Below are 25,691 nucleotides of genomic sequence, written 5' to 3'. Positions count from 1 at the left end.
ATAACAAATTTGACGAAAGATAGACAATAGAACTAATAATAACATTGAATCCGTTTAGCTTCTAGGTTTTGCATATTCAAACCCTTTGTTTGTATCGAAACCTTGTCAGCTACACCGGAGCCATAACTTTCTTTGTTAATGTTTTTCCTCGCACTACTTTATTACACCTCTCTGGATTTACTTTCGTTTTTTGTTGACTTTATTGTTTTCCCCGACAATAATTTCAGCTTTCCGTGCGTACTTCCTACTTTAGATTTTTGATACCTCCCGAAATTAGCAATTCATTATCGCCCCGCACGGCGCCCTTCCAAAATGAAAATTGTTCCGAATTCGATTTCCGTTTAATTGTCCCCAAGATGGGACAGGTCTCGCCGCAGACGCGCCTCCACCCTTGCACAAGAAATGAATAATTCTAGGTGTGCCAGTTAGCGTCCCTGATTTGATTTTTACGAGCGACGCAGGTGCTGTTACTTTGTTTCCATCGTAAAGTTTTGCATTTTGCGATACACAAGACTACGTACAGTGCACGGGCCCCGTATCGATACATTTGATTTATAGTTTTACGAGTTCACTTTACATTTTTCAGGCCGGGATGTATTTCGGGGAATAACAGTAATGGCGACCTGCTTGAAGGAACCGTTCCGGTCGGAACTGGAACGGTCATATTTTTTTACGCAACTCGCCGAATGTTCGATGATTACGTTTTATGGACCCCCTCCGTTATTGGGGGGATGGGGAGGGCCGAATTTGCTATTCCACCGTTTTACGACGGCCACCATTAATATTCCGGCGGGGCGCTCGTCTAACAAAACAGTCCATGCAAAGTAAGGTCTGAGTAAAAATTAAATTAGGCTCAGCAAACGGATAATGTTATAAAGATAATTTCAAAGGTGGAATGCTTGCTTACCTTACGCCCTGCGCTCAGCTTAATCCGGGTGAATGCCAGCCACTCTTCTTCTCGACGACTTTGATATCCTGTGAATGAAGCCTCCGCTGTATTACTGATAATAATTAAACTCATAAAGACTACACCCTAGTCCCTAGTCGGGGTGCATCGGTTCGCTCCAAACATAAATTTAATTAATGGATTGTAAAATATTTTATTGGTCGTCGAAGACACGCTCCACTTCTCCCAACAGCCACACAACAATTTTTATTGGCCGCTCTTCGGCAACGAAGCAATTCGGCCATTGTTGCGACGATGCAGTCCTAATAAAGTACTTGTTTGAACAACAAGGGTTGTAAGAGTGGAGTTAAACTGTTCCTTAACCCAAGGTTAGTGGTGTCCCTGTAATTAACAATTAGGCTTGTTCCACTCTACTAACTGTCTCAACTCCATACACCAGCTTAAATAAATTACTTAATTTGCCTGATAATACGGGGCCATGTTTCACCGCCTTAATGGCGAATTTTACGGCGTTATCCTTAAATTTTTACGGACGACGTAATTTTGCCCGGAATCGTTCCGGAGAGAAATGTTCCTGTAGGTGGCAACAGCCATTGACATGCCGCATCGAACTTGTCGGAATAAACAAAAAACTTTCGATGAACACAAACCATTTCCTGGGGCGGCAAGAACCCCTCGCAATGGAACCGGAATACTTAATTTTACTTCTAAACAATTTGACGTGAGATATATTAAGAAAGTTTAGTAATAACTTTGATGTACAGGGTGCATTTGGGGTGGCTGTTGCAACAAGACACTTCTTTAATGGCGTCACGCGACGTGACAAGGTCCAAGGAGGGTATTAATTATTAATCGCAATTGCGTGGGGTTGTCTTCGGTTCGTGATCGCTGAATGATATTTTTTAAATTATGATGACATAAAGGTAATTGAGGGAGGGATGTTGTTTCAACGATATATTTATTTTCCAAGACAGGGAAAGTGAAGGAAGGGAGAAAAAATGTGTTTTCCCATATATTTCTAAAATAGACGCAGAAAAAGAGAAACGATCAAAATTTTATACGTTTACGTTATGAATTGCAACATTTCCATTATTTATAAAAACAAAAATTTTTTAACTATAAAGCTCCAAATGGAAGGTTTACAGTTTATTCCTTGAGAGAGGAGTTGTGATTTGTATTGATTTAGCCATAACCTCTTCAATATAATTTTTCACAAACCACACGAATCACATTAAAATAACAATAAAAGATATTTAACTCCTCCAAACATAGTCTTGGCAGTTACTTCCGTGGCGAAAATTTGAACGAAAATAAGAGAATTGGAAGCAACATGTTCATGAGTCATTTTTCAAATGGATTATTTGGATGCAAGAGCTCTAACAAGATAGTTTTAGAAGTTGCTTCAGAAATCAGAATTTCAATGAAAGAACATTTTTAAGCGGGTTGGTTTTCGACAGATCTATTTTATTGTAAAGAAATATTTGAGTTGGCTTGAAACTAAGTAAAATAACGGAATGAACAAACTTCTCGCATTTTAGATCTTGCATAATATTTATCAAAAAGAAACAAGCAAAAAACCATCAGTAAGACTGGTTTTCTTTTAATCCTACACTTGCGAGAGGTTCTGGGGATGCAGATAAGTGATAACGCAGAAGCAAATAAAATTTAAGAATGAAAAGAGAGAGAATTGGAATTAAAGAAGGCTTAACAAAATTGTCATTAAAAGTTTATAAAACACTAGCGGACCCGGCCATGCTTCGCTATTGCTAAATTTGACAATTTGAGTATATCTCTGAATTAAGTAAATATAATAGAAATTCGATATCATCTTTCGTCTGTCATTTATTATCGATACACACAGATTAAACCAGATTAAACATTATTATCTTCAATTAACACTGTCAAAACAACAGCGCCACCTATCGGATTTCATTCACACCACTCCATAAATATTCCTGGCACTTATAAAAAACTGTAAAATTTTCAGCGGTTTTCAGCGATTTCATTCAAACTACTTTCTAAATAATCCTGACACTACCACTAATAAGAACAAACTGTGAAATTTTCAGCGAAATCGGTGAGGTAGTTTTTGAGTCTACAGGGCACACACATACAGTGCGTTCATAAAGTTCGGAATAAATTCGATAAAACTGTAAGTATTAATTTCCGAAAAAAACCCTCGAAGATGTCAACTTTGTTTTTAAAAAGTGCATATTCTTCGGTATTTTCTTTATGTTACAGCTTTTCATCTCCTAATAATGACGTCATCAATATTTTTTTTAAATAATAACGCCCACTTTTTTCTTCTTTTTCTGATAGACTTTTGTACTAGCTAAACGATGAATGAAAAAAATTGGTACCTTACATAACAATTTTTTTGGGATAATGACAAATTTTACTTCAAAAAATTAATTTAATTTTTAATTTTTTCTACGGGTTTAGTTAAAATCGAACGTTTATTTTAATAGGCCAAACAATTTAGAAAATTTGCTGTAGCGAATTCGTGCTGAAATGGAACACATAAGCCCTGACATTATTGAGCGCAGTGTACAAACTGTCGGTGAGTGTCAAAAATGGTTGGCGGGAAGCAATTTCAACATCTGCGTTAAATGTTATTGTTAACCTCAGATATTTGTTCGTTTGTTTTTTTTTGAGGTCAATTGAAATTTTGTAATTATCAGCCCACTTATGAATTAATTAGTTTTATTTATTCTTGCTCGTAGAATTAATTACCAAAAACTAACTTCATAAATTTCCCTCGTTCTTCACACCAATTAAAATTTATTGAAGTTTTGACATGATTAAAACAAGTTAAGCAACGCAAGACTTTGCTAAGAATTGTGTAACAGGTTCAGCTTGCAAGCTCGTGAGCTTTGAAATTCCGAAGCGCAACATACCCTTTGAGGTACTGCATCGTCGTAATGACAGCTACAACGAAATTAGCGTAATCGAGTTATGCGTTCACACTCCGAATTTCTGGGAAAATTTTGCATATTTTATTGTAATTTATTTACTTTCAATTAAGCGACGTAATCACCACTTTCATTCTTTCCCTAGAGTTATATGACGTCATAACTCTTCGATTTTTCGGCATGAATTGGCTCTGCGGTGTCACAGATAATTTATGATCGGTGCCGGGCTAAATACCCCATTAAGAAATGCCTTAGTAAGATATTTATGGAGAATTCCGCTGTCACTGCCTTGTAATTAACTAATTATACTGTAACGGCGCTGGTAAATTCGGCAATGTTGCAGGCGCCGCACTCTCAATTACCTCGCAATACCTCCGTCCTTTAGGAATTATTAATATCCTTAATCCTGCCCAAAAAGTAAACTTCGATTACGCCGCGGTATTGGTTTACAAGCCAGAGAACACAATTCTGCGCCTCCTGCATTATGAAGATTTTCGACAAGCGCAGCGGTTTTTTCCATCCGGCGGCATATTTACCAAATTTAATCCTAAATGTAAATCCTCCAGGATAATAAGACGGAAACGCGATTATCCACGGTCTACGGACTTCCATTATCGAAATATCCCGTGCATCTGCAGGATGCGCGACTCCTGCCTTGGATAAATAACCGAAATTGGGCTTGCGAAATCCATTAGCGGGTCAGATGAAGTACAAGCTTTGCCAGACAATTATAGCGCCACCACGGCAATAATAATAAATACACTATTATCTTTGGGGATAAGCCATGCGAATAATGGCCTTTGCACTTCAACTTGCGCATTAAAAGGGCGTTATCAACGGGCCCCGGCGTACCTTAATATATGCATTGGATATACTTTTTGTTTCAGCGCTGGAGCTTTCGCTGAAATATGACAGAATCTCGCGCCGCTATTATGCAGTTTAATGAATTATTACACTCGTTGAGCTGCAGATAAGATCTGACCCAATTCCGGACGTAAAATGCAACTAATTAAATCAGATTTATATTACACTGCACCGGTGAGCGCACACAAATTAATTGTCAACATGTTGCTAAAGCTCGCGTTGGAGTGTCTTGTTGACTCACACACTTCAGATATTAATGATGTTTCCGGTTTTTAGGGTGCGTTTACAAATATGTTTCCTTTTTATATTTTGGATTTTATTATTCGTAGTGAATTTTGGCTTGAATTTTGATATTGAAAATAGGAATAAAGGATAGCCTTGGTTCCTTATTCGTGTGTTTATTTGTTTATTATTGAAACCTATTTTCGAGCTTTAATTAATAATTACTAAAGAAAATTTTGAAAAACTAGAAGAAAATACAGGTTCAGAAAGAATAATACAATAAAGGTAAATTTAACAAGAGGTTTAGTTACACAAAAAACATAAACAATGAATTGAAAAGAATTGATGGAAAAAACGACCAACGTGGAAATGAAAGGACGAGGGGAAATCTAGAAAAAATAGTTATTTGTGTATCAAGGCCCAAAGGTGCATCTTTTTCATCCGAGTCTGAGTTTTCTGGCCGAGGCGCAGCCGAGGCTTAAACAGGCGAGGACAACAGGCACTTTTTGGTAAAGATGCAAATTAAATTTTTTAGGTGACCTCACGAACTACAAAGCAAAAGACATCATTGGAAAAATTACAAATTTATTTTGTATCTACCTTTTTCAAATAGATGAATTTATTAACACAATTAACATTGTTTTTAATAAAGTAGAAATTTACTATTTATTTACATAATTTATGGTGACAGGACGATTATTGGTTTGTCGGTTTCGTTGCTAACTTACTAAACAGACCAACAGATGGCGCCACGGTCAGCGTCCGAAAAAGAGTTACTTTTCGTACCGTTTTCATTAAGGCTGTCTAAAAAGTATTATTTAAAATACTTAATCACAATTAACGATATTTTATTGCCTGATGTTATTTGTTATTTTCCACTTGAAAACAAGATGGCAACAGGTTGTGCAAAAGAGTATTTTGTGATTTTTCTGCGGTTCGAGTCGATTTAAACTCCGTAACCGCCTCGATAGTTATCTTATCTCGTTATATATTTGTAAGATCCTTTATCCGTTCCCATCCTTGAGCAGCAAACGTCTCGAAATAAATAGAAGCGGGAACTGTCACTTTGTGTATTTGTTTTCCGTAGATTGGATTGGAATTGTGTTGCGCGGCCGAATCCGGAGGGTGCGTAATCATCCTAATTATTTTTAAAATTCCCCGAACAATGGATCGTTTGAATAATCACCAATTTAGAAACAAAGCTCGCTACAATAGGACCGTGTCAGTTCATTAGTTGATGTTGTGTTTGTGACAAAGACCAACATTAGTTAGCCGGATCGCAACGGCTTCCCGAAAAAGACAACGCGTTAAAAATTTATTGGAATTGACAAATTACGCAGTCGACGGTCTGATGTCACAATCCAATTAAATTGTTATCTGCATAATAATAAAAGCGGTATTGTCGTTTTTCTTCTACGTGCTTTAATTTATTATTCTCCCTTCTGGTCCTATTAAGCGCCGGTTCTGTAGTTGACGCGTCGCTCTCTGCAAAATCTTCATTGTACTCGTTTCGAATGCCGTCTGTTTGTTGGCGCATGTTTGCAATAGTTCTATCATATTCATGAAATAATTATGTTTGTTTGCTTTACCAATTGGAGCGGCGATTGATGCAAAATGTTAAATTTTCAATCTGGTAAATGAAACACAAATAATCCATTGGGGGCTGGGGCCCTGCATTGACAGACTACTCCGACCTGCAAAGGGTCAGGCAAACACAGAATTTTCGTTCTTCTGTTATATTAGGATAATTGATTAATATGGGACGAATTAGACACACAAGGAACAGAAAAACCGATTTTAAAAAATCGCTAAAACCTTCAACCCTTCATCCGCAAAAATCTTTAGCCCGCAAAGCAATGTTCCCAGAAATAGATTGTAATTATAAATATAAACGGAAATGAGGTTAAATTGACTTTGCCTTAACAGCTTGTGAGTATTTGACAGTTTGCGATTAGTAGTTCATGAATTTAAACGAGGTGGCAAATTCAAATTCCAGAGCCATCTGCGATCCTACATTCTTTTATAGACAGTCTGTATATTATTGCATATCCCAATGAAAAAATTATAGGAACCATCTAAATTTAAAAAAGGTTTATGAATAGTTTTTAACTGACATCACTAAACGAACTTTGCTTATTCTTTAAAACCTATTTAATTTTTTGTTGTGTTAATTACTTGAAATATTAACTTTTAAATCAAATAATACTTTCCCACGTTACAGCCCTGGATGACTATTTTGTTTTTAGTGCGTCTTAGCATTTACTTATTTGGTATTCACGAAACGCAGGAACACTGAACGTGTGGTAGCATATTTGCAGATCAATTCAATTTTTGTTAAATTTTGTCTGCGTCTATGAACACGAGCTTTTTTCAAATCATATGAAAGAAAACTATTTTTTTTAATTGTTATTGTCTCTGAAGTCTCTAAAAATATTTGTTATTTCTAATAACGATTGCTTCGTTTTAACCTATTACAAGCAAGTATTCTGTTATTTGGTCTTTCTGTTGAGACACTATAAACACATACTTTGAACTGGAAGTTCTCCATCAACTAAAACTTTATGTTTCTCTTCGTTAACCCAAGTAGCTGTATAACACAATTGTTCCAACGTATTCCACATAATTTAGCTAAATGGAGAGGAATCTAATTTATTATAACTGTGTCCTCTTATGACAAATAGTAGTATTAAAATAGTTATAAGGACGAAAAAAAAATATATTTCGGACGATTTGCTGGAACTTGGTGGACGAGGCAAAACCGAGTCCAGCAACAGCAATGAGTCCGAAATAGTGTTTTCGTCCATGCATCATCCATTATTTTTAGTCGATTGCAATAAAAATACTCGTAAAAATGTTCATTCCGTTGTCAAAGTGACGTTTGATCCATAATAATTTTGAAAAAAAGCGGGCTATACCTACCTAACTGTGTTTTTCCTATTTCTTTTTTATAATTATATTATTTTCGTTATCATTTTCCAACTTTTAGAATCTTTGTGAATATCCTAAAAATTTGTGCAATTTAACTTTCTCAGTAATAATTATTATTTTCAAATGATAACGTACTACATTGTTTCTGAGTTCATTTCTTCTTTGCTGCCAAAAACTGACTCCTTTAAAGTCCAATTGGTGCGTTAATTAGATCATTATCCGAAAGCAGCAGAGAAACAGTTCGCAACTAACGAAGAACTGTGTTAAAATATGACATTTCATTTAATTGAAAACAGCCTTGTCATTTGCATTAAACTTCGTAATAGCTTGGAATAATTTTAAAACTTACCAATTAAAAGTTCACGTTTGTTGGTTATTTTGTTTTTAATGCTAACAACTCTGGCTGGTATCGAAAAGGAACTTTTTAATAACACTTTTGCACCAGTTTAAGCCTTGCTCCGAGATCTCTAATACGATTATAAATTAAATTAACGACTCGCCGAAAAATGTGTGAGGAGGTGCTTGTAAATTATTATTTGGGAAATTTATACACACTCCATTCGGTAGGTAAATATTTTAAAGGTTCCGATCTTAAATTCAAATTGGAAAAGACATAAAACATTCTGTTTTCTCGCAAACACGGCCGCGCTTTCCTTCTTTCATCCTGCATTCATGGTAGAGGAGAAAATATGCGTTATCAATTTCACCCTAACCGTGACAGAATTGGAGTGGATGAGAGGCCTGGAAATTCCTAAAAAATTATGTATTGTTCCCTGTTCGCAATGATTGGAGTCTCTGCCCTGAACAACGCTCCGAAATAAATCCGCCGAGCAAGGGTCGATTTTGACAAAAATCCTGTGAAATCGCCACCATTATTAACTTTGCTGAGAACACACTTTGATGCGGTGTTGTTCAAAAACTTTCCAATTACTTCCAACAATAAGTTATTCGGGGAGGCTAGCTTATTTGACAAAGAAAGATAAAGCAAGGCGTTCAATTGAAACGATTTCAGAAATGAAGTTAATGATCCTGCTAACACTTTGAGACGTTTCTCTTGTCACTCACACTCTGCACCCTCGTCCAGACTCCCATCAAATAAATGATACCGACAGCTACGAAGATGTGGTTTTTCACATCTGTGCATTCAACGAACTGGTCAAAGAAAGTTCACTTGGTTTATTATTTTCAAAAGTGTGTCTTATCGGCTCGGGCTGTATCGTTGGTGGTTTTTGTGCGGCGAGCCTGAGGGTGGCTCGGGGTACAGTGGCGGCTCTTCCCCAGATTCATCAGTAAAAAGTGATTATTGTAATAATAATAAACCGCATAGTAAAACTTCATGAAGAGAAAAACAAAAATCGAACATTATTTCCACTGTTAAAACCGCATTAATTAATTAATTATTAATAATAATTAATACTTTATCAATGGTAAAACCCATTTTACTAATTATTCTTGGGTAATTGTTGCTTACAATGGCAGTAAACGTTTGTAAACTTTGCGGAAAACGAAAACTTCTTTTCTAGGTTAACAATCGCACATTGTTGACGTTTCTTTGACATTTGAAAAAATAAAATTTTGATTCTTTATTTCTGTCCTATTAACTTTACATCTGTGCTGACCCAGTTCTTCTGCTTTGGTGGCATAATTGCTGAGAGGGATCTTAAGCCCCCTTCTATTTCCATGCATTTCCAATGCCTAAACCGTCCAAACTAGTTTTGCTTGTTGTGTCCTCCCGTCACTGCCTCCGCGTGATAGCCCATGATGTATAGGTGCTAGATTTTCAGATATTGCTCTGATGGCGACCCATGTAAATTGACGTAATCGCAGGATACATGCCAGCACTCCATCACCGTGATGCATGATCGGTCACCTGATTAAGACTTACGACACCCGGCGTGCATTTTGTAAACGGCGAAAAAACATTAGCGGCGACGATGTAAATCACCCATCCATTTAACACGGAATTGCCGGCCCACGAAAAAATTCCTTTTAATTTGATAAAAATTAACATGGTGATTTATCGCCGGTGCCACTTCAAACTTTCGAACAACTCGCGTCAAATCCTCTGCGAGTTAACGATGATAAACGGCTACTTTCCGGTGTACTAATATAATATGCATTTATGCAGCGCCGCAAAAAAGACCACCGTTTCGGATTTTAATAAATGTCAATTTTTTGCGGCCAGATATGGTAATTCTTGTCGCCCTCCATAAATTAGCCACGAAATCTCTTACTCGGAAGCGACACAAACGTCAATTTCGGTAATAAATATATCGAGATATGTGTTATGCAACCAGCAATACGAGTGGCATCGTTGTGGTATCGCCAACGCAAACTAGTCAAAACATTGTATTATTCTTTGGGTTAAAACCATTACAAACTGATTTAGTTAATATTGTTTGGTTGTTTAAACCTAACCTCATTTATATCTGTCATTTTGACGGTTCTTGACAGTTGGTGTCATTTTTCTAGTATGCGTCACCATTCAAAACACTCAAATTGTCAAAACTTACTACGATACCACAATAATTTTGGAACACTGTCCAACTGACGCACCTCACAAGGTTTTCTGTTGAAGTTATTTTGTATGGGTGCTTAACCGAAAATGGAAAATTGCGGATTTTCATCAGGAAAATATTGCGGGTGGAATTGAAACGTCAACTTAACCGCGCTCCCTGAAGAATCTCCTCTAATCGAAATTAACAGAGGGAAATGAAAATAAATTGTGGCCAATACGACCTTTGAATAAGCGCAGTTATGATAATAATGATGGAATTGAATATTTCCGATATCACACCCCCATTTTAATCTCAGCCCGTTCCACTTTTAATGGATTTTCAAAGCAATCAGTTTTTTCATCATTAGAAATCGGTTCAAAGACCGCCCCCGCATAATTATTATTAATTAAAATGGATTTGTAAACTGTTGAACGATTTTTGCGGTCGGCTCGAGATCCACTTTTACCCTAACTTCTTGATAGAACCGTTCGAGGGATGTGGGTCAGGTTCAGGAAATAAAAGGGTGAATATACGTCTGGAATAATCCGTGACGTATGCATGACCCAAAAAGGGTGAAATATGATTTTTTCCTTCAAATGTAATTCTTCTCGAACGTGAAGCTTGAATGAAAACAGATCAGCGGAAGCTTCGGCTGCATAAAATTCGAGACGCGGTGTAAATTGATTTTAAATTGCAAATTCAAAAGTAAATAACAATAACGCATTTAAATTAATTTTCTCTTGGCAGAAGTGCACAGCTTCCTATGAATAATTCCTTTTGGTGCATGGCGATACGTTTGAGAGGCAAGTTCTAGTTTTAAGAAGCTTTAATCTTGCAGTTTGCCGTTCCCGCAACTCATTTTAAACTAAACTAAATTTGCAACTTATAATTAAGCAGGCAACTGCATTATAACTTGACAAAGAGAACAGACAACACCACCGCGCTTTCAATTTTATTAAAGAACAATGAATCCATCGGCGGGAACTATTTTAATCATCTCAACAATCAGAAGTGGAGGGATCGGTAGTCAACGAGAGAAATAATTGAAGAGTTGTCAAGTGTAATCGTTCTGAAACCATCGCCTCGGAGAGAGGAGCTACGCAGAGACCATATCTCAGAAAGGCATTAGGAAAGCCGGAACTGCGAAAAGTAAGATTAGATTTATGTAAAACGTGAAGAGCTTGCAACGTACAAGATGCACTTTAAGTTGAGATGTCGCCACTAGATAGAGACATGGAAAGTGCAAGCTTGGGGAAAGCCGTTTCAAAAGCACCTCATCCATAATGCTTTTGTTACGCTAAAATGTTTACAGAAGAGGTTCCTCACGAAGTTAAAAACCGGCCGATAAATTCTCTCTCGATTGTGCCCAGTCCTTCAACATTGCTGCATTTGCTGGACTGACGCTGGGCTAATCGCCCGTTAAGACAGTTGGATAGTTGGACGCACATGTTACGAGACTGGTGTAATAAATTTTTACAAGAACCAGCCAGATTTCACATGTAGTAACTAATAAATCCATACTTTTTGCAAGAAATAAAAATTAATTGCAAATAGCACGTGATTTCTCTTGCTATTTGACATTTCACATCATTTCCATGGCCTACTAAATCTGAACTGCGCTGCGCTCATTACGGCCGTAACAAAGCTCAGATTTTCAATGGAGCAATTGATTCCGCTAACCTCAAAAAATCTACCCTTAACCAACTCCATCTGTTAGCGAAATGGAAAAGAAAAATGTAATTTGAATTGAAATTATCCAATCACAATCACATAACGTGTTTATTTTGTTAGGTTAACACTTTCTATTTTGTCATTTTGACGCAAAATAAATTTTCACGAATACGTTTCATGAACGTAAGAATACCTAATAATTACAATAATCAAATTATGAAACATAATATTTAAATATAAAATGGAATTGCAAAATCTGAAAATGGATAGAGCACAGTAGAAAAATTAAAAGTAAAACTATCTATCTGCAGGAAGACAATACCTTTCTCGTAAGTTTATAATTTTACAACCTTCCTACTTGTGAGTTTATTCTGAATGGATTTCGTTTTTATCGTAATCTGTTCTTTTTTTATAAACAAATGTTTAAATTTGGTTTCATTACTAATTGGATAATAAATTTTATCTTTGTGTTTATCACAGGTAAATATGAAATTCTGTATTAAATGTGGATGCAAAGTAGTAACCAGTGGTTGACAAGGATTTTTTGGAATTAAATATTATAAAATTTGTGTGGCAATATTAGCAAAGTTTTTTAAAAGCCCCACAAACTTACAGACCCCACGGTCTTGAAGCCAAACTAATCGTAACAAGGGTCCTGGAGTTGCTGTAAATAATAAAGAAGAGACATGTATCACAGTGAAATGTTTCATTTAGTTTTTTTTATAATTTTATTAATTTTGGATTTGGTTTGGAGGTTGCTGGGAATTTGAAAATAACTGTTGTTATTTTCTCCGCATGCAACGCATTATTTTCCCATGTTAGTACTTCAACCGTGATGAAATTCAAGGAAATTTAAATTATTGTGGCAATTTAGTTGATTTGTAGTTTAATATCTTTAAAGAGATGGCGCTAGTTAAGGGTAGATTTTTTGAGGTTAGCCGAATCAATCATTCTGCTAGTTTGTTACGGCCGTAATAAGCGCAGCGCAGTTCAGATTTAGTAGGCCATGTCATTTCAAGGCTGACAGCGCCCCTAGCGTCATCTTTACAGATTCACGCGTAAAAATCTGTAAATTTTATACCATTTCATTCGATTTTTCCCTATGTCCATATTTTTGCCTTTACATTTTCTTAGTTACCAAACAAATAGGTTTAAGATGACGATCTGATTTACACAGTAAAAATTTCTGACATTCGAATTGTCTTAATGACATTTTATTTTTTAGACCCTAAAACAATAATAATTGTGTTCTTGACAGCAAAATTCTAACCTTAACTTTTTTACGTAGCAAATTATACAAATTGAATCTGGCTTTGATTCTTATTGGTCAATTTATTTGGGCGGAGCTGATAAAAAGTTATAACGGCAATACTATAGAAGCAGAGGGGGGAGCGGCTATTTGCGTTCGGTCTGAATAGGTAGTTCTCAAGATGGCATTTTGTTTTTTTGTAAATCATCGAGTACGTCATGACCTTGGGTACTGTTTCTCCGAGGGTGTCTTCTCATCTCTGTTTGTGACATTAGATCCATAGGAAGAATAACAAATGACAAATAAATCACTCCGGTATCAGCTGATGTGTCACGTGATACACCTAATGAAATACCTTTTTGAAAAATGAAATTTCTCCTTTGCAAGTGTTTTCGAATGGACGAATCTGCGTCCGGATCGGCGATTGCATCGATAATTCAAATATTACGTGACCCACGGTCGCCATCGATCATGCCGTGTGGGCTTAGCAGTGGCGTGCGTGATTCGGTCGCCATTAAGATGACGTAGGTGATAATCCGAACATTACCGGTTAGTTAACGGATCGTAAACAGTGTCGGCCGTTATAAGCGCACGTGAGCCCGCATTCGTCGCTTTTCAATGGCAGAAGTGCACTAGTTGTTCTAAAACTGAGTACAGGTTATGGCTTCTCAGTTATTACGTTCATATCAGATCATGGCTGAACGTTTAATATTCAGACCAAGAAAGCTAGTTTAAGGGGAAATGAAATCGAAATTTACAACCTGTCCCAATTTCCATACTAATTCAGACACTCGGCTGGGGCCCCCATCAGATTCTACTTTACCTACTTTCCTCCGCCGGTTAAATCGTTTAATAACCAATAAACCGTTCCACCAGATACGTCATCAGCTGTTATCACGTGGAACACAGCTTAACCCCTGACGGAGTTGTTATTGGATTTTAATGTATTTTTTCTGAAAAAGTGTTGTTGTATTGTGGTGCATTGTACGCCGGTAAATTGCGTTCGTAATTTTTGCGCAGCGTACTCGTGAAAGGGGCGGTAAACTAATTCCGAACTGTTCTACGCCGTCATTGTAGCGTTAAAATGGTGACGTTCACCTGGTAAGTGGGTTTAAAATACTCTTCAAACGCGAAGCTCGACGTCTTTGAACTTCGGGTCAGCCAATCAGAAAGTTAATGCAATGAAAACTATTAATTTAGTTGGAGGAATTTTCTGACAATGACGGCGGCAACAGGGACGATAATTAAATCGATGAAATTACTTTAGATCATGGCTCGGTTTGTTCTGATGGCACTAATGATCAGGTCGAAGATGTAATGTAACTTCGTTACAAATATGCTGCCGGAAATTGGATAATTGGATTCACTAATGAAGGGGGAAACATTTTTAATGCGAAAAGCATAAAATAACTCGCTCACAATTTTGTACAGACTGTCTATAAAAGAATGTAGGATCGGGGATGGCTCTGGAATTTGAATTTGCACCTCGTCTAAATTCATGAAATACTAATCGCAAACACTCAAACTGTCAAATATTCACGTGCTGCCAACACAAAGTCAACTTAACCTCATTTCCGCATTCGAAGGCCTGCTTTGTTTTTTCTTGCGTTCCTGGTCTGTTTATTCTTAAAAAGAAGCTTTTTCCAAAGGTAGATAATTTCCAGTGGTGTTACAAAGTTATTGTCTTTATCTGTTTTTATATTGAAAATCAGCATAATTTTATAACCTCGCAAATATGTATTTTAGAAGTAATTGCTAAAAAGTTCTTCACACTTGAACAAAATAAGTTCGTTATAAGATTTATGAGTGTCCAATAAATACTTAATTTCTTGAGAGTGTTGAGACCTATCAATAATGCATTTCATTATTTTATTTTTATTTCATTTTCTTTGTAAAACACTTATTTTGTCAAGTTGAGCAACCAGTAAAACCAATTTGTTCTGGGGGTTGCATATCGATGACCATACTAACATTATTCGATTTCTGGTGAAAGAATCGACAAACTTTCAACGCCTACAAGGATCCCACATAGACAGTCTGTATAATTGAAGCCTGGAATTATTATAACTTTGAGCACAATTTCTGAGGAAACTAATTTCAATTAACATAATATATGTTTCAAAATTGTTATTAGGTACATTTTTGTTCAATCTCTTTACCTGAAATAAGTAAAACTTTTCAACGACCACTTCAACCAGAGTACGAGTCTTGTTGAAAACTTTTAGCTTATTGTCGTAAAGTACAAAGAGAACAAAAACTGTTGTTCAGTATTACTGCACTTATTTTTTTATTCATTCCACAATATCACTTATTATACAGATAAAACATAACTTATCGATTGTATTTGGTGTCACGTTATCGAGCAACAATCCCCGATATTAAAAACAGTTATAAATAATGAATTAACCGCTTCGACGTCGCCTTTTAAATTCTTAATCGAAGCTTTTATCCGAAGTGACGTCTTCTCTCCTATTAATTATGGAATACGGCGAGAAGTTGGTTAATTGACCAAAAACCATTATTTAGATGACAATTATTCGCGGTGAAATGATGAGCACCAACATTAGCAAAGTTGGAGTCGCCTTCGGATAGTTAACAGGTTAAAGTTTGGTCAGCGACAGTAACTTGATGGTATTACTTGACGACCGCTGGGAACGCTGCAGCAGTTCCCTTGCAAACTTGGCCGGACTCTGATGCAATTGTTCGAAGCGATAATGACACTAGAGAAACTGGGGATGTTTTGCTAACGTACCCCACTATCATTACCCCCAACTAAACGAACATCGCTTCACCATTAATGATAGGTAGAATGCGGCGCACCATCGTTGAGACTCCCATCGAGCCTCCTCTAAACTTCAGATAAGCCATTAAAATGTCGCATCAACATGATGGAGCTTCACTATTCGAACTCTTACACTGCAAGTGTGCACAATGGGGAGGAACGATCAAACAAGTGTGCAGAACACAACGCCGTGAGATAATATTTTGACAGAAAGGATAAATTGGATTATGGGCGCGCTAGGAGACGCTTCTATAAAATTGTCGCCGTTTAATCCTCAAAGGACACGAGGAGTCGCATTAAGTAGGTGAATACGGAGGGCTTCCATAAATGTTGATGTTATTATTATAGAGGCGTTTCCTTACGACGGTTTCCTGGGCCGACGCAGCACCATTAGCCATTAAGGCCTTAACATAAGCTAATTTCCTTAGATCGTGTGATGATAACTAGAAAAGAACAGTAGGAGCAGGTGGAAGGAAGCCGTTAAACAAGATTTTTATGTCGCTTTAATCCGGAAGTTAACGTTGCAGCGAAGAATTAAATTAACATTTTGCAATCTGCAAATTGGACACAGACGATACCTATACCCAAATTAATACCGTCAATTTAACTGAAACTGGCTCGGACAGTAATGCACGACTTTACTGCCGATAAAACTTCCCGGCCAAGTCTTTATTTGCTTTCAGCCATATTGCACCACTAACAACTAGCGGTTATGCAAAAAATCCACTCACAGCTCTTCAAGATTGCCTATTAAGAAAGCAATCTATTTCGACAAAGTCATAAGCTGTGTAATCGCAATCAGAATGTGGGGCCTTATTTGAATACATGGTGTAGCGAAATTAAGTTATATGTCACAACTGGTAAAACCACGGCCTGAACCGCCTGAAATATGCAAACAAGACCAATTGGTGATTTATGCACATAAATATAGGTACATGCATGCATTGTTCGCCGGATAACCGCACCCCTACTAATTTTAATCGCCCTGCATATCCGCTTAATTGCTAATTGTTCCAGTGCACATGTGGATGTTAGTAAGAAAGCGCTGAAGTCTCTTAATAAATAAAATAAACACAATAAGCCACGAAACTATTCGAAGAATTATTATTTTCAGTTGTCTAAATCGTCAGATATTCAATTAATGATGCTATGTTGCAAGAATCACCGCTGTTTTCATGTGGAAAAAAATAGCACATTCCACACCACAAAATTATTGGAATGCTGATAGATAGTAACAAAAGAAATTGAGACTGCCCATGCCGATGTTATGAAATTTTTGCCGCTCTATACAAACATAACTCTAATGTGGCGTGAACTGTCAATAGTGTGAACACACCGTATTCACTTATTTACATAATTTTGGATCATTCATATGGAGCGGCAACTATAAATTTTACATTCAATTTTCCCGCCAAATTGGACTACAATCATTTATAATGACGTGTATAAATGATTGTCTGGTTCAGCTTGCCAAGAAAACTTGACAAATTTTGAATGTGCCGCATTGTATGTAGAATAAATTCGACACTAAATGTTACATTTCCAGGTTAGGTTGTTGGCTTTTAACCAGAGACAAATTTCAACTGTGTTTTGCTCCATCCAACATTAATATATGTATTTAATATCAACAGCACCAACAGGGGAAAACTTATATCGCCACCTATACATATTGAGCGCGAACAAAACGTCAATGTCAGAAATGACCGTTAATAATGAATTAAAATCGGGCATCTGTTTCAAAAAGGCGGCACAATAATATTTTCTTCCAAAGCTGGCTTGACCTGACAATCATTTATAGACAGAGGTATTTTCATATTTAGTGACGGAAACAAAAGACTGAGAAATGTCACAAAATTATATTGTCAGTGTCAAATTTCTCATAAACTCGGTAAAAAGTCTAGGTAGCTTTAAATTTTAGCTAAATTGATTGAAAAAATAAATTCTAACGAAACCAATTTTTGTCAGTGCTTCAAAAGGAAAAGTTATTCTTGTATAATCAAATGTACTACAAATTATTTCTCTAGTTCGACGACGAATAACATTCTTATTGCCAATTTGCTGCATTTCTGTCGAAATCACGAACGTCTTTGAGAAATTTGACACTGACAATACAAATTTGTGACATTTCTCAGTCTTTTGTTACCGCCATCAAATATAAAAATATCTCTAGCCTGTATAAACGTAAATAGTTTTGATAAATAATCGCTCGAATGCTTTTCATTTTTCTTCTTGGAGGATTATGCCTGGCGTCTAAGTCAAAAACTGGAGCGCAAAATGAGTTGTGAGTTTATCTTGGAAGTTTTCGGAAGGTTGGAATATTCGAGCGAAACAGGAGTTTGGCAATAAATCGCTTATTACAAGGCCAGGCTGTATTAAACAGCATAAGATTCCTGTTTATCAATCCGCTCGTCGAGACAAACAAATAAAAAATAAATTGACGCATTTATGACTGTCACAAACATAACTCTGAAGAAAACGGCATCAGGAATCGTTAGAATCGTTGGTCGTGTTGTTTGGTAAGGTTTGGTAAAGCGGAGGGCTTCGGAGCGTGCTCCGGATACGGTTCTGTATTCGCGTCGGATTGAGATAGAATTTGGCGGTAAAGGGTCCCAAAGGATAAATCCTTAGTAAATGAGAGACAATTTAAAAAAAGTGGGAGAGAGGTCGGCCGAATTAGCTACGAGGAACGGCAAACTCCGACAATGTAATTATTTTTTTCGTCATTTTATATTTCGGGACCGCTTCAGTGGGTACTAAATTTTAAAATGGTTGACACTCTATGTGTCTCTCAATCTTGGATAGATTTATGAAAATTAAGCGGGATTCAGTGGATCTCCAAACAAATTGACAATCATTATGTTTCAAGATATGTAGAATTATTTTTTCTTTCTAATAATAAGGAGTAAAGTAAATTCACAGCAAGTCTGGCGGAAACTTTAGTCCAGACTTTTCCAGACAAAAAAATACAGCGAGGGCCTAATAAAAACATAAAACAAAGCAGTCAGGTTTGAAACCATTCTTCGCTGATGGACAGGTTTGTCTATAAGTAGAAAATAGTTCAAACTTGAAAATTTGTGTTCGGCAAATAAACTTGAATCTAATACAGAAGTTTAGCATGTATTCGAGAAGGACGTGGTTTGAGTAGAAACTCTTTCTGTAGAAACTCGTACAAATGTACCAAGTACAAATACAATGTGATCAAAAAGAAAACAAAACAGAGCTGGCGTTGCAAATTATCAGTCATGTCGTAGCGGAATTCTATGCAGATAAGCGTTCAATGCATGGCCATAGACAATGTATGCTTTATTTCCAAATGCGACGCCACTGGTAGGCAGATTTTTCGCTAAAAGGTCAAAGAAACGATGTGCTGTTGTTAACCTAGAAAACAACTTCTCCATTTCGGCAAAGTTTACAGACGGTTACTGTAATTGTAAGCAACAATTATTCCAGAATAAGTAGTATCATTGAAGATAAAGCATTAATTATTAATAATCATTAGTTAACTAATAATAGATTTTTTGAGAGCTAGGCAACCAACCAAACGCCTGTGCATAGGAAGTGTAATTATCGGTACGACTGAAACCAAGACAAACGTTTCAATAAAACAAAAGATGAGGTAGCACTCTTGATTTGTTTTCTTTTTGATTAACTTGACGGTCTGGTATAAAATTTTATTGACGTAAAACATGAAATTTTTCATTGTTATTGTTACTGGGTATAACTGGCCTTTTAGCCATAACAAAGATAATGCTGCTTTGTTAAATAAACTGTACAGTAAAGTTAGTTGATTGTAGTAGCAGCTCAAGACATTTGTTGAGAAGTTCTGTTACCCCAACTTTTCTCACTGTCGTAGACATCAGCGCCGGAACAACTTGTAGTGATATGTGATAACGTGTGGTTAGTAGATAACATGTTTAAATAAAGAAATAACTTAGACAATACGTCGTTCACTCTTAAAATATAGTGACGTTAATTTCTAATCTTAAGATATTGGGATTCCTCTGTTTTCGACTTAATAAAAGTCTTTTTGCTTATTTTATCTTGAACTTCGTTGGGAGAATTAGTGGCTTTACGATTTACACAAAAGGACTTCTATTTTTCCATTTTCTCCAATTTATAGAGAGCTGAATAGTTTCATCGATAGTTTCCATCCGACGCTTTACAAAATTCGTTTTATATATTTTTGTTTCGTTTTGTTTTGTGATCTTTACTGACGCCAAGTTACCACAGAGTTGCACTGTAATTATCGGTGGAGTACATTAGCTATTGATTTGTTCTTATTGGGTGCAAGGAACGGTGTAGTCGAAGCATCAGCAAAACTTGTTTCGCATCGTCTAACGCCTCGAACAATATCCTACGTAAGTTAGTGTGTATTTAACTCTAAGATATTAGATCTGGTGTTGGTTTGGCGGTAATATCGTGAAATATTTAAAGCCTTTCACTATTTCAGCTCTCGATCCACCCCATTATCACATTCTCCCTCTCCTTTCTCCAAATACGAACTTTTCCGCTTAAAGATTGAAGCACCTCTCCGACTCCTACCGGAACAACTTCTAAATTGTTGCGTGTTTCAACCTGAAGACGTTATTAAAACATTTTTGTAAATAATACAAGAAGTGGCGGAAGTGAATGTGCAAACTTCTAACTATAACATAACGAAGGTTCCGGACTAACGAGCCGCAAAGGATTTTAAAGCAAACCGCCCTAATTTAGTGGGTCCTCCGGGGCCCAACTCTCGATTGTTCTCATTGAAGAATAAGACTAATAACATAGAGACGCGTGTGCTCCTAATCAGACTAACTATGGAGAGTGACGACGACCACTCCTTTGCAGGAGATAGCAGGAAGCTCGTTAGTTCTTATCGCCTCGGCGGGGCAGTTGTCACAGATAAGGCCCGTTCACAATGCCCATGCTTGATGGCGCTGCGTTATTAAGCTGGCTCTGTCTCCGAAAGCACCTTTACTTATTGTTAACTTACTCGCGAGGAGACGCCTGATGGCGGCCATTCTGACACCTAATCAGCCAGCGCCATTTTAATTTTATTGCTACTTTTCTATGGGCTATTGGCTCCATTTTTTATTACTTGCAATAACAATCACTGTATCACTGTATAAAATAAATCTGAATTGACTGGATCATGCTCTGCGCCCCACGCAAAGAAGTACATTTCAATAACTTTATTTTCTTACACTCAAGACGAAGCAACAGCCTTCTAAGTATGTTATTTGATTGGGATGGCGTTGTTAGCAGCTTTAATTTAGTTTTTAGTGGTGTCCTGGAGCCGTTTCCACCGTAAAAGTGGGCGTCACTGTAAAAATCGTGTTTTACGATATTGGGGGCGGCAAGAGGGTGAGAACGCCGGGGGCCTTTATCAGAAAACGTAAACATTTCGGCCGGCCACCATTATGGGATGAGGAAGGGTTCACGCCTGGCTGTGCTATTGCTGTGTTAACAATAGTAAATCGTACGTGAAGGTTGCGAGGATACGAGCGTCCAGATCGGAGGTCATCAGGATACGGCCAATACAAGGATTTAGGACGGTTTCTTGGACCGAAGGTTATGACGTTTTTAGGGACGCCTACAAGTAATGCGATGCGGATGGCCACTTGCGTCCTGCATTTTAATCATGGAATTATGGTAACCGCTGATTTTAGCACATTTTGTACTTTTCGTCGGCAAATGGCACTTCCTAAATTTCTTCGGATGGCCGATCAGGGACCGCAAAACGCAAGAAATGCATTAGTTTGATTAAGTTATTTTTTTCGCACGACGCAAGGTAATAATATAAGATAATGTAATTTACAAACCTTTCCCTCCATAAACAGGCGTTTTTTATTGCGTCAGATGGCACGTGTAACATTCTTCTTCGCAGAATTATACTGAAACTTGCACAAAATGATACGTTTTGTTCCCGAAGCAAATTATATTTGTTAAGGATTTAATCACTTCAGAAGCACCCAACACTGAAATTGTATCTTAAATTGATTGACCGACGAAAAACTCGATTCAAAGGAGAATTTAATCAGTCGCCAGATGTCCGTTTAATTGATTCTAATACGATTTAAAGCAGTACAACTGGTATTTTTCACAACCGCTCTTTTGTACAAGGTGATTTACGAGCAATAATGACCCCGAAGGAATTGAAAATTGAAAACCCACAATACATTTGGGACGTAAAGCTAGATATTTACCGCGTCTACATCCTGCTTTACCTTCCAAATGTATTGTGGGTTGCAGCATCACAATTGTTTACAAATTGGCCCTTCCAGTTAATAGTTTTATCTGATTTCTTTTATTGCAGCCAAGTAATAAGTATTTTGCTTCGTGAGTTGGGGATTAGTGCTTTGCGAAAATTAATAAACAGCGTCTGTGAAACCTCAATAACCCTGCCACGAACCGCTTTAGTTGCAGAGCGCGTTCATGTACCACATTTCTTCTTTTTCTTTTTCCCCCCGAGTAACGTGCATTTCAGGGAACCGCAAATTCGGTATACAATTTTCCATGAAATATGACTCAAAGCCATCCTCGACCAGCGTTTTAGCTATTTTTCACTTATGTAAAACTACGTGATTTGAGAATGGGTCACGTAAAAGTGCGCCAGCAACACATGTCAAATAAGGAATAGTCAAAATCATCGTCAATCATCGCAGTCGGTAATGTCGCGAAAATAAATTTAAATTCGGAAAGGTTGCCGCGGGTTTTTCACCCCGAGGGGCCCGATCGCCACTTTCCCCGACGCCTCTCCTAATTGCGTTAACGCATTTCATAAGGGCTGTTTATCCGCCCTTCACCGATTCGTGTTTATCTTTGCCGAGATTGAATGGCCATGACACGGGGGGCATACTAAATAAAACAAGCGATCTCGACGGGCCGCAGCAGCGGAACAAAGGAGGAGTCAGCAGAAAGAAACTGCTCAGGCAAAGATGCCGAGAGTCAAAGCAAATTGGGATCGTATCGATGGAGCTGAAACGTCTTTTTGTCTCCGCGAAGAGATCGCTACCAGATCGGTCCCGAGTCGAAACTTAATTATTTCGCCGGGAGTTGCAGCAAGACCCTCACTTCCGAAATATTTCACAATATTCAATTAAAGTTTCCGTCGGTAACGAAGACAACACGAAGAAAAAACCGAAACAGACGGAATTTGAACGTTTCGACGAGCTGCATCGAGATGCGCCTTGCTTTAAAAATTAATTCCGATAAGTTGATTAGCTCCGATGAGCTCGGAAATCAGGTCGATGCCACTTGGAGAACTCCAAAACAAACTCAATAATTTCCAAGCCTTTTCGACTTCAACGAGCGATATTTTTTTCGCGTTAACTGTTAAGAAAGCCCAGCTCTGAAATTCGTACACGTAACATTTGGACGTGACAAGGTTAATTTTATGGACCCGTTGTTGTACATTTCCAGTTCGTGGATCGATTCCCTTCACAATTTTCTTTTATTATGGACCGACAATTAGCCGTTTTAATTCCATTTTCAAAAGTCCGCAACACAATACGTTCGCCAAACTAATCGAATCATTTCCTGCAACAGCAACAATGGCAGTTCTGCAGAATTTAAGGACATTTGTCTCCAAGGACACCAATTTTCTTTTATCGGAGTCAAGTGTTCGTGTTTTCAGCTTTTAATTCACGTAAAAAATTATCTAGCTCAAACAAATTGTACACTTTGTAAAGCAATATATTCAGAAATAAAATTATCTAGAAAAAGTGTAAAAAAACTGTTCATTGTACTTTACAATAATAACCACCTATGCTATGCTATGCTGAATACTGCTTGATCACAATAGATGTTAAATTCTATTTCTATCCTTTGATCAATAAGAATAACCTTTCAAATGTCTGGAATGTTTTATTAAAAATACAGCAGCATAAAATGTCATGTAAGATCTACATCTTATTACCAGAATTTACAGTTTCATACATTTTCTGCAAATATCGTTGGCACTTGTGTCTTTTCTAGTTTCACTATGGTAACATCTCTTCGTTTTTGTCCCGCCACTGCCACCTGTTTCAAGATCTTTGCATTACATGACCTCCGTTGTGCTTTCAATGTTTCTTTACTCTTTTTTCCAACATGCACACTGGGCCTTATCATTTATTTTGACAATTGTATTAGAAATATGTTGTAGTTATGTGCAATGTCTTGATGCAACTGAGTGATTCAAAATGATTGTGGATAAATGTGGCAACTATGTACTATTCCGGACACGGAATCTTGGCCAAAATTTTTTTGACATCTCTAAAACAAATTATGTAAACCAATCATTAGCATCATTAATAAATGATAATTATTAAAAATCACTTTGAAGTTTTTATTCTGACATCAAAAAAGCAAGGAAATGGCATTATCGAGTCAAAAGTTGGGTTATATTTAATAAAGGCCAGTTTACACATATTTGTCAGTTAAATGTCAGTTATGGCCAAGATTCCGTGTCCGGAATAGTACGAAAATGTATGTGGCAACTGTGTGGGTAGGTTTGAGTATTGAGTTGACATTTATTTGACAGTTCATAGTGGCACAATTTTAGACACTGTCAAATCAATTTGCATTGGTATAAAAAAAATCAAATGCACGCATATGAAATGTCATACCCACACAGTTGCCACACAAATTTTCGTAAATTGTTGCCATATTAATTTATCCACAATAATTTGGATCACCCAATATAAAAATGACTATTTTAAATCATCTTAGCAAATGAGATTATTACGGCCACATAATTTAATTATTTCATGGAATAGGGTACATTCATCGTATTGTCCTATTATCGAAATGAAACGTTCAACAATCTGAATGAATTTATTCAGTGTCGGTTTGCATGAATGAATTCCGCATGAAATATTCCGATATTCAAATCCAGCAAACGTCTTTGGTGGCCCATATTAGACGTATAATCAATAGATTTATTCGAAGTGGAAATTTGGTCTGTATAAACTTGTGTCGTATTTCAATACAATTTTAATTTAGTGAACAAACGGAATTTGTGACATTTTATTTTAATTGACATTATTTAGAAGCCCCTCGTTATTAGGCAACCAAGTAATCACATCACTAGTACCGTTACACTATCTACTGTAGGTGGCAAATTTTACAACACACTACAATCTCAAACATTTTTAATAACCCTGTAGTAGAAAAAAATTAAAACGCCAATTATATGAGTCTTTCTACGATTTTAGATAATACTGATATTAATCATATGGGTCTATAGTTATTTATATCGTAAATATTTTCGTTTTTGAAGACATCTTTTTTTAAACAATTTGAATAAAGACAAGTATCGGTACAATCACTATATAATTTGAGAAAGTTAAATTATTTGTAAGAATTTTTACCAATTCAGCAAAAACATTTCAGACTTCATTGACTAAAAATAAATTTATTAAGATTGGGTGTATTTTATTTCTTCTAATGAAAATTAGGTTCAAGTTCGAGTTTGTCAAGGATTTAAAATATTAATAACATCTTAGGAAAAATATTTGAGTCGTTTTTTTATATTGATTAAGTGTCACACGACTGAAGAATCATTCTTGTTCTTTATTAAGTAATTTTTAATCGCTCCACACTTGAGTGTTCCATTTCAAAAAGTAGTGCATATCTTGCGGCTATATTTCAGGTTTAGTGGCCCTCACAATGGCACAATAATTATTTATTA

The 25,691-nt window shown here is 36.7% G+C and overlaps 1 protein-coding gene across 2 annotated transcripts in view; it reads right to left on the bottom strand.

Annotated features, from left to right (window-relative positions):
- Schip1 (Schwannomin interacting protein 1) overlaps positions 1-25,691 on the bottom strand; it is a 132,548-nt gene that overhangs the window by 67,459 nt on the left and 39,398 nt on the right. For both annotated transcript variants that reach the window (XM_069048709.1, XM_069048707.1), the window contains exon 3: positions 908-975. Coding sequence is in view for 1 of the 2 variants with exons in the window: in XM_069048707.1 (XP_068904808.1) it covers positions 908-975 (68 nt within the window). In the remaining variant the exon portion in view is untranslated. The remainder of the gene's footprint in view (positions 1-907; positions 976-25,691) is intronic.

This window comes from Tenebrio molitor, chromosome 5 (genome assembly GCF_963966145.1).
Source record: "Tenebrio molitor chromosome 5, icTenMoli1.1, whole genome shotgun sequence".
In the NCBI taxonomy this organism is placed as follows: Eukaryota; Metazoa; Arthropoda; class Insecta; order Coleoptera; family Tenebrionidae; genus Tenebrio; species Tenebrio molitor.
This window is presented reverse-complemented; position numbering and strand designations above follow the sequence as displayed.